Here is a 14457-nt window from a genome sequence, read left to right as displayed (position 1 = left end):
TGATCTATTTTAAAAGACAAAAAATTTGCTTTTCTTTCAAAAACAAGGGAATTTCTAAGTGACCCCAAACTTTTGAACAGTAGTGTATATATATATATAGTCCCTGTGTTTACTGTTAGGTACAATGTCCTATTCATAAAACTAGAACAATTGAATAGATAGAGTCTATTTATATGATACAACTCCTAACAGTCCTATCTTGTCATTCTTGGATTTTTGATTGATGTTCACACTTTTTTTCACAGAATGAGGTACTATCGAAGGAGGTGATGACCAGCACGGTGACCCTGCAGAGCTTCTCCACAGAGATACGAGATGTGAAGAGCACGCTGCAGGCTCTGCAGATTGGGCTCCAGACCTTGTTGAGCATGGTGGGATAGTAGAAAAGGACAGACAACGTCCCCCAATGCAAAAACATATTTATTCTGTTGTGTTGAAAAGACATTCAAAGCATGCATTAACTTTTCAGATGACTTTAGAGTGGAGTGATACAGCATTCACATTTCTTGCTGTCCACCTGAAATCACATGATGTATCCATACCATATGCTTTAAACTCATTGTTTTTCCTTTCGGTCAGAGAAAGCATCCCTGGAAGGTAACCTCTTTGAGACAGAGACATTACACTACTATGTCTAGTTATCAGATGCAGGTCACCAGCTTGGAGGAACAGTTGGGAAGTCTCCGGGCTGACCTGGAGCGTCAGGGACACGAATACCAGATGCTGCTGGACATCAAGACCAGGCTGGAGATGGAGATCGCGGAGTACAGGAGACTGCTGTACATGAACGATTTAATTTAAAAAAAAATATGAATAAAAGTTTTGAAGCTCTGTGAATGTTTAATTTATCTATCTCTTCTCTTATTTGTCTAGCAGCAGTGGAATGTCCTCCAGCATGACTAAGATGGGGAAAATGGTGGACGGAGGGGCAAGTCTGAGGTGGGAAAATGTTTGAAGTGAAATAACATTACAGTAATGAAGGTTTTGATGCCCTGTGGTATTTTAATTTAATTTACTTACTTTGCTCTTATATGTTTTGCAGTAACAGCAGAATGTCGTCATCCTCCACCAGAACCACAACCGTGATCACTACGATGGAGGATGGAGAGTCTGGACCTGAAGTGGGAAAACTGTTTGGACTAAAAATTGATGATATGCTGTAGGTTTTGTAGCGGTACAATCTTATTTGTCTTGCAGTAACATCAGTGGAAGTTCCTCCACCACAACCAAGACAGTGACCATGGTGGATAGAGGAGAATCAATGTGGTGGGAAAATATTTTAAATGAAATAATTAAACAATTTAAAAAAATTAAAAATACAAGATATAGGTTTGTGACTCACCTTCTCTCCTGTTTGTCTTGCAGCAGTAGCAGCTCCACGGTGGTATCTGTGATAAAGGATATGGTGAGGTGGTCTCATGCCATACCTAGTCACACACCGAATGAGGTTCTAGTCATGGCAAGGGTCAACCCAGCTAAATTAACTAATCAAGCTATTCTTTATCTCTACAAAAATTAATTCCATTCATTTTCAAGATAAACCTGTTACATCTTAAACATAAGTGTGAGTTCTAGTGAATCTATTATAAAGGTATAATACTCAGGAAGCGTGATATATGTGCGTAAAAGTCCATTCAAATTCTTCTTTATTATGATATTGTGAACCTTACAGTACTGCTGGTGATTGAAGGATTAAAATGATCAAATTACCTTGTCTGTGATTACTGGTATCTTCATTCTGTATCTCAGAGCAAACATGTCTATAGTGCCATAGTACTAGTGTGCAATAAACTGTCTGTTATAACTAAGAATTGTAAAAATGACCATGAAATCACATACCTAGCTGGCAGTTGTGTAAAATACCAAAGTCGTTTGTGTTATCTGTACTTCACTATTTATATTTTAGACAGCTTTTACTTCACCACATTCCTAAAGAAAATAAGGTACTTTTTTACTCTATTCATTTTCCCTGAGACCCAAAATACAATTCTGAATGCTTAGCAGGACTGGAAAATGGTCCAATTCACACTTATCAAGAGAACATCCCTGATCATCCCTACTGCCTCTGATCTGGCGGACTCATGAAGCACACAGGGTTCGTTTGTAAATTATGTCAGTGTTGGAGCGTGCCTCTAGCTATCCATAAAAATAATTGTGCCATCTGATTTGCTTAATATGAGCAATTCGAAATCATTTATACTTTCGATACTTAAGTATATTTAAAACTTTTACTCAAGTAATATTTTACTGGGTGACGTTCACTTTAGTCATTTTCTACTAAGATATCTTTACTTTTACTCAAGTACAAAAATTGGGTACTTTTTCCACCACTGCTAGCAGGGAGGTGATGGTGATCACAAACAACATATGGGAGTGTTGGAGTCATCTTCTCTACAATGAAAATACTACAGTACCCATTTTTACTACAGTGCTACCAGTATCTATACTACTTTCTCAGCTTTGTACACTTCTATAATAATGAGCATTGTGGCGATACAGTAGTGTGCAATTGTGGTACAACATTCAGTCTTGACCTGTTACCAATGTTCTAGTAAAGAGATTCATTTGCCGCTCCGGTAGACAATATCATAATTCAGGACGAGACAAAAGAAAGGAGAGATTTGGTGTTGCATTAGTTTCTTTAATAATGAATTCCAGTACATGGTTTAGGAATTACATGTTATCAATAAGTGATTTTTCTGGAGGAAAGAAACTGGAATGGCACTCACTACAACACAGATCAGACGAGATACAAAGTTTTCTATAACTCCCTCAGTAACTTCACTGATCCCAACATACAGACATTTGCATAATAGCAAATCAGTCAAGTTGACCCCCAAAGAACATAACTCAAAAAGCACAAAAGGTATGAAAAACGTAAGAAAAGTGTAAGGAAAAACATATATATATAAATAGTATTTATATATAAAAAAAGGAATAATACTTAAGAGGTTAAAGGTATTTAGCTACTATCAGTACTGCGGCTGCTGCTGCCACCGCTGCTGCTGCTGCTGGAGCTGCTCATGTCTGATCTTTCTCTTTTGTGAATTTGCTCGTGTGCTTTGAGATGGCCTGACTGGCTGAATTTCTTCCCACACTGGAGGCAGTCGAAAGGTCTCTCCCCAGGGTGGATTTGCTGGTGTGCTTTAAGATGTCCCAAACGGCCAAAGCTCTTACCGCACTGTGTGCAGCCGAATGGCCTCACCCCGGAATGTATCTTCTCGTGAATTCCAGTACATGGTTTAGTGTGGCCTGGGCCTGGGCCTTTGCCAGCATGGGTGGACTGCAGCTCGTAGAGGCCTCCTGCGCCAGGGAACTCGTTGTCCAGCCTATGGCCTTCCATAACCCCGTCATAGCTGAGCTTGTTTAGCTCAGTCCAGAGCTCGGCCATGTGGATGGACTCTAGGCTCATTTCGGTCTTGATGTGGCTGGACATCAGGTTGGGCTCGTACTCAGTCTTGATGGCCCCGAGCTCGGTGGTGTAATAACACTGCAGGTCAGCGTGCTGCTCTGACCTGATGTAGTCCAGGCTGTCGGACACGTGGGTGATGTAGTCGAACACCAGGCTGGGCTCGTAGTGAGACTTCATAGAATACGAGTCGCTCTCGTACTCGGAGCTGTGGAAGCAGTGGAGGTCATGGACGTGGTGCTCAGACTTGATGTAGTCCAACCCACTGATCTCCATCTTGATCTGTTCGTGGCCCAGCTCCGCCGTGCTCAGTGGCTGGATCTCTGACAGGTCCACGGTGCGGATGGGGTCCAGGTCGTCTGCGGGCTCAGTCTTCACGCAGGGCAGCATGACCATGGGCTCTGCGATTTCTGCCGCTAGCGTGCCGAGCGTGGGCGTACTGCAGTCGGACGAGAGCAGGTGGAGGGTTGGCGAAGTGCACTCAGGCCGAAGTGGATCCAGCGGTGGCGAGCCACACTCTGATGCATGCAGCGTGTCGAGTCCTAGCGTAATGCACTCTGTCTCTAACTCTGCCATGGCTGCAGAGTCCTTATGCACCCGTCTCCAGTAGTTCCAGTAATGGATCAGAGAATAGTACAACTTTGCCCTGAAAAGAGCCTTGGTCCACTTCAGTGTCCCTCTGACAGTACAGCTTGTTCTGATGCCAAGCCTTCTTCCTTGGGTTAGGAGCAAAACCTATCTTTGAAGCCCCTGGAATGACAGAAGACAAGGGATATTAAATAATTCAGTTAAAAAAATATAACCCATTGTCCTCACTTCAATTAGAATATAGCAGGGGTAATGTAACTGATAGGCCTAGTTGGGAAAACACACACACACCTATGTATGAGAAAACACACACACAGATGTGCAATGACAATAGAGATGTGCAAACTTCGAGAACTGTTTGTATTTTGTATCTCGAAAAGTTTTAATGATGGCTGGTGAGAGGTTGGCAGCCAAACGTCCTGAAATAGTTTTGGCTACTTCTAACTTCACAACATTCATGCTCATCAATTCGATGACTATACAATAACTCGCCTTGAAATCTAAACATCACATGCTACCAAAATTAAGGACTTCAATGTAAACTTCAACATGAGTGTTCATGCAATACCTGCATGTTCTGACCAGCTAGGTAGAATGACAAACCCGCCACGCACATCATGCACTAGTTGGCTGCAAGAATCTGGCGGTGATTTTTTTTCTCACCCAGTTGGTTGAGGATGGCAATAAGCAAGCTATTGGGTGACATATGAAGCGCTTTACAACCAGCACAAACTTTTCGGAGGGGATTTTTTTCACCAGCCAACTCTTTGCATAATTTTAAAAAGGCATATTTCAGTTTACCAGCTGACTACAATCATACAAAGACAGGGCAAAATGCCATTTCTAGCTAACTAGCTAGCCAGTGGCCATCTTGTTTATCGCTAACGTCGATGCTGCTAGCTAGCTTTACAGATGCGTCTAACTAGTTCGATGACATGTAGCTAGGAAGGAAAGAAAGTGAGACGGCTATACTGTACTGTTACTAACTACTTTTTTATTCACTTTGAGCGTGCATCCTGAACCCCTGCAGGTAGTACTAGGCAAGTGTCGTTAAACTAAATAAATTGTGTCGAATTACGAAACCTGTGTTGGGCCATGCACATTCACACACTGGCATATGAGAAAGAGGTGGAAAAAGAAGGAAATCAGTATTTTTTTAAAACAGCAAGCTAGCAATAGCTACCTGCGGCTTCTCCGATTCATGGCTTTTTTAGCCTTCGGCTCGCTGTTGCCACAGTTGCTTGGCTTCAAACTGAACCGGACCCGCCACGTCCACCTCGACCGAGCAACCCTGCAGCCTCCGTATTGCTTTCTCCTTTCTTTTCCTTACTCCCTCTCTCCTCCCTCTCCCCCTCTCTCTCTCTCTCTCATTGACTAATTCTGCTTCGTTTTCACTCTCTTGACGCTTTTCCTCTATGTTTCTGCTGTGCACTTCCGTCGTCTGATGGAAATGCGCGCGCAGCTTGCATTCATCTGGCTTCATATATTGCTATCAATCCGTGGGACTCGCAACATTGTATCATTCTCTCCACTGATCTATGGACTCCGCTCGTAAACCAGGGACCCTCTGCACACATCAACAACAGACACCCACAAAGCATCGTTACACATCGCGCCACAAAAGCCACGGCCCCTGCAGAGCAAGGGGAACAACTACTTCAAGGCCTCAGAGCGAGTGACGTCACCGATTGAAACGCTATTAGCGCACACCACCGCTAACTAGCTAGCCATTTCACATCGGTTACACTTTCACCGTAAAGCCTTTTTGAAATCTGACAACGCGGCTGGATTAACAAGAAGTTAAGCTTTTAAATTATGTAAAACACTTGTATTTTCATGAATGTTTAATATTACGATTTTGAATTTTGCGCTCTGCAATTTCACCGGATGTTGTCATAGGTGTCCTGCTAGCGGTTCATGGGCCCTAATTAACAACGTCTACACTGTATTTCTGATCTATTTTAATAGACAAAAAATGTGCTTTTCTTTCAAAAACAAGGGAATTTCTAAGTGACCCCAAACTTTTGAACAGTAGTGTATATATATATATAGTCCCTGTGTTTACTGTTAGGTACAATGTCCTATTCATGAAACTAGAACAATTGAATAGATAGTCTATTTATATGATACAACTCCTAACAGTCCTATCTTGTCATTCTTGGATTTTTGATTGATGTTCACACTTTTCTTCACAGAATGAGATACTATCGAAGGAGGTGATGACCAGCACGGTGACCCTGCAGAGCTTCTCCACAGAGATACGAGATGTGAAGAGCACGCTGCAGGCTCTGCAGATTGGGCTCCAGACCTTGTTGAGCATGGTGGGATAGTAGAAAAGGACAGACAACGTCCCCCAATGCAAAAACATATTTATTCTGTTGTGTTGAAAAGACATTCAAAGCATGCATTAACTTTTCAGATGACTTTAGAGTGGAGTGATACAGCATTCACATTTCTTGCTGTCCACCTGAAATCACATGATGTATCCATACCATATGCTTTAAACTCATTGTTTTTCCTTTCGGTCACAGAAAGCATCCCTGGAAGGTAACCTCTTTGAGACAGAGACATTACACTACTATGTCTAGTTATCAGATGCAGGTCACCAGCTTGGAGGAACAGTTGGGAAGTCTCCGGGCTGACCTGGAGCGTCAGGGACACGAATACCAGATGCTGCTGGACATCAAGACCAGGCTGGAGATGGAGATCGCGGAGTACAGGAGACTGCTGTACATGAACGATTTAATTAAAAAAAAAATATGAATAAAAGTTTTGAAGCTCTGTGAATGTTTAATTTATCTATCTCTTCTCTTATTTGTCTAGCAGCAGTGGAATGTCCTCCAGCATGACTAAGATGGGGAAAATGGTGGACGGAGGGGCAAGTCTGAGGTGGGAAAATGTTTGAAGTGAAATAACATTACAGTAATGAAGGTTTTGATGCCCTGTGGTATTTTAATTTAATTTACTTACTTTGCTCTTATATGTTTTGCAGTAACAGCAGAATGTCGTCATCCTCCACCAGAACCACAACCGTGATCACTACGATGGAGGATGGAGAGTCTGGACCTGAAGTGGGAAAACTGTTTGGACTAAAAATTGATGATATGCTGTAGGTTTTGTAGCGGTACAATCTTATTTGTCTTGCAGTAACATCAGTGGAAGTTCCTCCACCACAACCAAGACAGTGACCATGGTGGATAGAGGAGAATCAATGTGGTGGGAAAATATTTTAAATGAAATAATTAAACAATTTAAAAAAATAAAATGAAAAATACAAGATATAGGTTTGTGACTCACCTTCTCTCCTGTTTGTCTTGCAGCAGTAGCAGCTCCACGGTGGTATCTGTGATAAAGGATATGGTGAGGTGGTCTCATGCCATACCTAGTCACACACCGAATGAGGTTCTAGTCATGGCAAGGGTCAACCCAGCTAAATTAACTAATCAAGCTATTCTTTATCTCTACAAAAATTAATTCCATTCATTTTCAAGATAAACTTGTTACATCTTAAACATAAGTGTGAGTTCTAGTGAATCTATTATAAAGGTATAATACTCAGGAAGCGTGATATATGTGCGTAAAAGTCCATTCAAATTCTTCTTTATTATGATATTGTGAACCTTACAGTACTGCTGGTGATTGAAGGATTAAAATGATCAAATTACCTTGTCTGTGATTACTGGTATCTTCATTCTGTATCTCAGAGCAAACATGTCTATAGTGCCATAGTACTAGTGTGCAATAAACTGTCTGTTATAACTAAGAATTGTAAAAATGACCATGAAATCACATACCTAGCCGGCAGTTATGTAAAATACCAAAGTCATTTGTGTTATCTGTACTTCACTATTTATATTTTAGACAGCTTTTACTTCACCACATTCCTAAAGAAAATAAGGTACTTTTTTACTCTATTCATTTTCCCTGAGACCCAAAATACAATTCTGAATGCTTAGCAGGACTGGAAAATGGTCCAATTCACACTTATCAAGAGAACATCCCTGATCATCCCTACTGCCTCTGATCTGGCGGACTCATGAAGCACACAGGGTTCGTTTGTAAATTATGTCAGTGTTGGAGCGTGCCTCTAGCTATCCATAAAAATAATTGTGCCATCTGATTTGCTTAATATGAGCAATTCGAAATCATTTATACTTTCGATAAAGTATATTTAAAACTTTTACTCAAGTAATATTTTACTGGGTGACGTTCACTTTAGTCATTTTCTACTAAGATATCTTTACTTTTACTCAAGTACAAAAATTGGGTACTTTTTCCACCCCTGCTAGCAGGGAGGTGATGGTGATCACAAACAACATATGGGAGTGTTGGAGTCATCTTCTCTACAATGAAAATACTACAGTACCCATTTTTACTACAGTGCTACCAGTATCTATACTACTTTCTCAGCTTTGTACACTTCTATAATAATGAGCATTGTGGCGATACAGTAGTGTGCAATTGTGGTACAACATTCAGTCTTGACCTGTTACCAATGTTCTAGTAAAGAGATTCATTTGCCGCTCCGGTAGACAATATCATAATTCAGGACGAGACAAAAGAAAGGAGAGATTTGGTGTTGCATTAGTTTCTTTAATAATGAATTCCAGTACATGGTTTAGGAATTACATGTTATCAATAAGTGATTTTTCTGGAGGAAAGAAACTGGAATGGCACTCACTACAACACAGATCAGACGAGATACAAAGTTTTCTATAAGTCCCTCAGTAACTTCACTGATCCCAACATACAGACATTTGCATAATAGCAAATCAGTCAAGTTGACCCCCAAAGAACATAACTCAAAAAGCACAAAAGGTATGAAAAACGTAAGAAAAGTGTAAGGAAAAACATATATATATAAATAGTATTTATATATAAAAAAAGGAATAATACTTAAGAGGTTAAAGGTATTTAGCTACTATCAGTACTGCGGCTGCTGCTGCCACCGCTGCTGCTGCTGCTGGAGCTGCTCATGTCTGATCTTTCTCTTTTGTGAATTTGCTCGTGAGCTTTGAGATGGCCTGACTGGCTGAATTTCTTCCCACACTGGAGGCAGTCGAAAGGTCTCTCCCCAGGGTGGATTTGCTGGTGTGCTTTAAGATGTCCCAAACGGCCAAAGCTCTTACCGCACTGTGTGCAGCCGAATGGCCTCACCCCGGAATGTATCTTCTCGTGAATTCCAGTACATGGTTTAGTGTGGCCTGGGCCTGGGCCTTTGCCAGCATGGGTGGACTGCAGCTCGTAGAGGCCTCCTGCGCCAGGGAACTCGTTGTCCAGCCTATGGCCTTCCATAACCCCGTCATAGCTGAGCTTGTTTAGCTCAGTCCAGAGCTCGGCCATGTGGATGGACTCTAGGCTCATTTCGGTCTTGATGTGGCTGGACATCAGGTTGGGCTCGTACTCAGTCTTGATGGCCCCGAGCTCGGTGGTGTAATAACACTGCAGGTCAGCGTGCTGCTCTGACCTGATGTAGTCCAGGCTGTCGGACACGTGGGTGATGTAGTCGAACACCAGGCTGGGCTCGTAGTGAGACTTCATAGAATACGAGTCGCTCTCGTACTCGGAGCTGTGGAAGCAGTGGAGGTCATGGACGTGGTGCTCAGACTTGATGTAGTCCAACCCACTGATCTCCATCTTGATCTGTTCGTGGCCCAGCTCCGCCGTGCTCAGTGGCTGGATCTCTGACAGGTCCACGGTGCGGATGGGGTCCAGGTCGTCTGCGGGCTCAGTCTTCACGCAGGGCAGCATGACCATGGGCTCTGCGATTTCTGCCGCTAGCGTGCCGAGCGTGGGCGTACTGCAGTCGGACGAGAGCAGGTGGAGGGTTGGCGAAGTGCACTCAGGCCGAAGTGGATCCAGCGGTGGCGAGCCACACTCTGATGCATGCAGCGTGTCGAGTCCTAGCGTAATGCACTCTGTCTCTAACTCTGCCATGGCTGCAGAGTCCTTATGCACCCGTCTCCAGTAGTTCCAGTAATGGATCAGAGAATAGTACAACTTTGCCCTGAAAAGAGCCTTGGTCCACTTCAGTGTCCCTCTGACAGTACAGCTTGTTCTGATGCCAAGCCTTCTTCCTTGGGTTAGGAGCAAAACCTATCTTTGAAGCCCCTGGAATGACAGAAGACAAGGGATATTAAATAATTCAGTTAAAAAAATATAACCCATTGTCCTCACTTCAATTAGAATATAGCAGGGGTAATGTAACTGATAGGCCTAGTTGGGAAAACACACACACACCTATGTATGAGAAAACACACACACAGATGTGCAATGACAATAGAGATGTGCAAACTTCGAGAACTGTTTGTATTTTGTATCTCGAAAAGTTTTAATGATGGCTGGTGAGAGGTTGGCAGCCAAACGTCCTGAAATAGTTTTGGCTACTTCTAACTTCACAACATTCATGCTCATCAATTCGATGACTATACAATAACTCGCCTTGAAATCTAAACATCACATGCTACCAAAATTAAGGACTTCAATGTAAGCTTCAACATGAGTGTTCATGCAATACCTGCATGTTCTGACCAGCTAGGTAGAATGACAAACCCGCCACGCACATCATGCACTAGTTGGCTGCAAGAATCTGGCGGTGATTTTTTTTCTCACCCAGTTGGTTGAGGATGGCAATAAGCAAGCTATTGGGTGACATATGAAGCGCTTTACAACCAGCACAAACTTTTCGGAGGGGATTTTTTTCACCAGCCAACTCTTTGCATAATTTTAAAAAGGCATATTTCAGTTTACCAGCTGACTACAATCATACAAAGACAGGGCAAAATGCCATTTCTAGCTAACTAGCTAGCCAGTGGCCATCTTGTTTATCGCTAACGTCGATGCTGCTAGCTAGCTTTACAGATGCGTCTAACTAGTTCGATGACATGTAGCTAGGAAGGAAAGAAAGTGAGACGGCTATACTGTACTGTTACTAACTACTTTTTTATTCACTTTGAGCGTGCATCCTGAACCCTTGCAGGTAGTACTAGGCAAGTGTCGTTAAACTAAATAAATTGTGTCGAATTACGAAACCTGTGTTGGGCCATGCACATTCACACACTGGCATATGAGAAAGAGGTGGAAAAAGAAGGAAATCAGTATTTTTTTAAAACAGCAAGCTAGCAATAGCTACCTGCGGCTTCTCCGATTCATGGCTTTTTTAGCCTTCGGCTCGCTGTTGCCACAGTTGCTTGGCTTCAAACTGAACCGGACCCGCCACGTCCACCTCGACCGAGCAACCCTGCAGCCTCCGTATTGCTTTCTCCTTTCTTTTCCTTACTCCCTCTCTCCTCCCTCTCCCCCTCTCTCTCTCTCTCTCTCTCATTGACTAATTCTGCTTCGTTTTCACTCTCTTGACGCTTTTCCTCTATGTTTCTGCTGTGCACTTCCGTCGTCTGATGGAAATGCGCGCGCAGCTTGCATTCATCTGGCTTCATATATTGCTATCAATCCGTGGGACTCGCAACATTGTATCATTCTCTCCACTGATCTATGGACTCCGCTCGTAAACCAGGGACCCTCTGCACACATCAACAACAGACACCCACAAAGCATCGTTACACATCGCGCCACAAAAGCCACGGCCCCTGCAGAGCAAGGGGAACAACTACTTCAAGGCCTCAGAGCGAGTGACGTCACCGATTGAAACGCTATTAGCGCACACCACGGCTAACTAGCTAGCCATTTCACATCGGTTACACTTTCACCGTAAAGCCTTTTTGAAATCTGACAACGCGGCTGGATTAACAAGAAGTTAAGCTTTTAAATTATGTAAAACACTTGTATTTTCATGAATGTTTAATATTACGATTTTGAATTTTGCGCTCTGCAATTTCACCGGATGTTGTCATAGGTGTCCTGCTAGCGGTTCATGGGCCCTAATTAACAACGTCTACACTGTATTTCTGATCTATTTTAATAGACAAAAAATGTGCTTTTCTTTCAAAAACAAGGGAATTTCTAAGTGACCCCAAACTTTTGAACAGTAGTGTATATATATATATAGTCCCTGTGTTTACTGTTAGGTACAATGTCCTATTCATGAAACTAGAACAATTGAATAGATAGTCTATTTATATGATACAACTCCTAACAGTCCTATCTTGTCATTCTTGGATTTTTGATTGATGTTCACTTTTCTTCACAGAATGAGATACTATCGAAGGAGGTGATGACCAGCACGGTGACCCTGCAGAGCTTCTCCACAGAGATACGAGATGTGAAGAGCACGCTGCAGGCTCTGCAGATTGGGCTCCAGACCTTGTTGAGCATGGTGGGATAGTAGAAAAGGACAGACAACGTCCCCCAATGCAAAAACATATTTATTCTGTTGTGTTGAAAAGACATTCAAAGCATGCATTAACTTTTCAGATGACTTTAGAGTGGAGTGATACAGCATTCACATTTCTTGCTGTCCACCTGAAATCACATGATGTATCCATACCATATGCTTTAAACTCATTGTTTTTCCTTTCGGTCACAGAAAGCATCCCTGGAAGGTAACCTCTTTGAGACAGAGACATTACACTACTATGTCTAGTTATCAGATGCAGGTCACCAGCTTGGAGGAACAGTTGGGAAGTCTCCGGGCTGACCTGGAGCGTCAGGGACACGAATACCAGATGCTGCTGGACATCAAGACCAGGCTGGAGATGGAGATCGCGGAGTACAGGAGACTGCTGTACATGAACGATTTAATTTAAAAAAAAATATGAATAAAAGTTTTGAAGCTCTGTGAATGTTTAATTTATCTATCTCTTCTCTTATTTGTCTAGCAGCAGTGGAATGTCCTCCAGCATGACTAAGATGGGGAAAATGGTGGACGGAGGGGCAAGTCTGAGGTGGGAAAATGTTTGAAGTGAAATAACATTACAGTAATGAAGGTTTTGATGCCCTGTGGTATTTTAATTTAATTTACTTACTTTGCTCTTATATGTTTTGCAGTAACAGCAGAATGTCGTCATCCTCCACCAGAACCACAACCGTGATCACTACGATGGAGGATGGAGAGTCTGGACCTGAAGTGGGAAAACTGTTTGGACTAAAAATTGATGATATGCTGTAGGTTTTGTAGCGGTACAATCTTATTTGTCTTGCAGTAACATCAGTGGAAGTTCCTCCACCACAACCAAGACAGTGACCATGGTGGATAGAGGAGAATCAATGTGGTGGGAAAATATTTTAAATTAAATAATTAAACAATTTAAAAAAATAAAATGAAAAATACAAGATATAGGTTTGTGACTCACCTTCTCTCCTGTTTGTCTTGCAGCAGTAGCAGCTCCACGGTGGTATCTGTGATAAAGGATATGGTGAGGTGGTCTCATGCCATACCTAGTCACACACCGAATGAGGTTCTAGTCATGGCAAGGGTCAACCCAGCTAAATTAACTAATCAAGCTATTCTTTATCTCTACAAAAATTAATTCCATTCATTTTCAAGATAAACCTGTTACATCTTAAACATAAGTGTGAGTTCTAGTGAATCTATTATAAAGGTATAATACTCAGGAAGCGTGATATATGTGCGTAAAAGTCCATTCAAATTCTTCTTTATTATGATATTGTGAACCTTACAGTACTGCTGGTGATTGAAGGATTAAAATGATCAAATTACCTTGTCTGTGATTACTGGTATCTTCATTCTGTATCTCAGAGCAAACATGTCTATAGTGCCATAGTACTAGTGTGCAATAAACTGTCTGTTATAACTAAGAATTGTAAAAATGACCATGAAATCACATACCTAGCCGGCAGTTATGTAAAATACCAAAGTCATTTGTGTTATCTGTACTTCACTATTTATATTTTAGACAGCTTTTACTTCACCACATTCCTAAAGAAAATAAGGTACTTTTTTACTCTATTCATTTTCCCTGAGACCCAAAATACAATTCTGAATGCTTAGCAGGACTGGAAAATGGTCCAATTCACACTTATCAAGAGAACATCCCTGATCATCCCTACTGCCTCTGATCTGGCGGACTCATGAAGCACACAGGGTTCGTTTGTAAATTATGTCAGTGTTGGAGCGTGCCTCTAGCTATCCATAAAAATAATTGTGCCATCTGATTTGCTTAATATGAGCAATTCGAAATCATTTATACTTTCGATACTTAAGTATATTTAAAACTTTTACTCAAGTAATATTTTACTGGGTGACGTTCACTTTAGTCATTTTCTACTAAGATATCTTTACTTTTACTCAAGTACAAAAATTGGGTACTTTTTCCACCCCTGCTAGCAGGGAGGTGATGGTGATCACAAACAACATATGGGAGTGTTGGAGTCATCTTCTCTACAATGAAAATACTACAGTACCCATTTTTACTACAGTGCTACCAGTATCTATACTACTTTCTCAGCTTTGTACACTTCTATAATAATGAGCATTGTGGCGATACAGTAGTGTGCAATTGTGGTACAACATTCAGTCTTGACCTGTTACCAATGTTCTAGTA

General features: G+C 41.8%; 3 protein-coding genes and 2 pseudogenes across 3 annotated transcripts; 3 read left to right on the top strand and 2 right to left on the bottom strand.

Annotated features, from left to right (window-relative positions):
• Positions 1 to 256: 256 nt before the first annotated feature.
• LOC139579503 (keratin, type I cytoskeletal 14-like) lies at positions 257 to 1709 on the top strand. The gene is made up of 5 exons (XM_071408218.1): positions 257 to 371; positions 582 to 779; positions 877 to 939; positions 1043 to 1266; positions 1366 to 1709. The coding sequence occupies exons 2-4, from the start codon at positions 631 to 633 to the stop codon at positions 1161 to 1163; spliced, it is 333 nt and encodes a 110-aa protein (XP_071264319.1). The 5' UTR covers positions 257 to 371; positions 582 to 630; the 3' UTR covers positions 1164 to 1266; positions 1366 to 1709.
• A 911-nt stretch (positions 1710 to 2620) lies between these two features.
• LOC139579492 (uncharacterized) lies at positions 2621 to 5593 on the bottom strand. Its single transcript, XM_071408195.1, has 2 exons — positions 5181 to 5593; positions 2621 to 4159 (listed from the first exon to the last, which is right to left on the bottom strand). The coding sequence occupies exon 2, from the start codon at positions 3983 to 3985 to the stop codon at positions 2963 to 2965; it is 1023 nt and encodes a 340-aa protein (XP_071264296.1). The 5' UTR covers positions 3986 to 4159; positions 5181 to 5593; the 3' UTR covers positions 2621 to 2962.
• A 584-nt stretch (positions 5594 to 6177) lies between these two features.
• LOC139562594 (keratin, type I cytoskeletal 50 kDa-like) lies at positions 6178 to 7661 on the top strand (annotated as a pseudogene).
• Positions 7662 to 8569: 908 nt separating this feature from the next.
• On the bottom strand, positions 8570 to 11576 carry LOC139579499 (uncharacterized). Its single transcript, XM_071408210.1, has 2 exons — positions 11130 to 11576; positions 8570 to 10108 (listed from the first exon to the last, which is right to left on the bottom strand). The coding sequence occupies exon 2, from the start codon at positions 9932 to 9934 to the stop codon at positions 8912 to 8914; it is 1023 nt and encodes a 340-aa protein (XP_071264311.1). The 5' UTR covers positions 9935 to 10108; positions 11130 to 11576; the 3' UTR covers positions 8570 to 8911.
• Positions 11148 to 13612, top strand: LOC139562531 (keratin, type I cytoskeletal 50 kDa-like; annotated as a pseudogene).
• Positions 13613 to 14457: the final 845 nt, after the last annotated feature.

Source organism: Salvelinus alpinus, chromosome 1, assembly GCF_045679555.1.
Source record: "Salvelinus alpinus chromosome 1, SLU_Salpinus.1, whole genome shotgun sequence".
NCBI classification, from domain to species: Eukaryota; Metazoa; Chordata; class Actinopteri; order Salmoniformes; family Salmonidae; genus Salvelinus; species Salvelinus alpinus.
The sequence above is the reverse complement of the archived record's forward strand: the minus strand, read 5'-3'. Positions and strand labels throughout refer to the sequence as shown.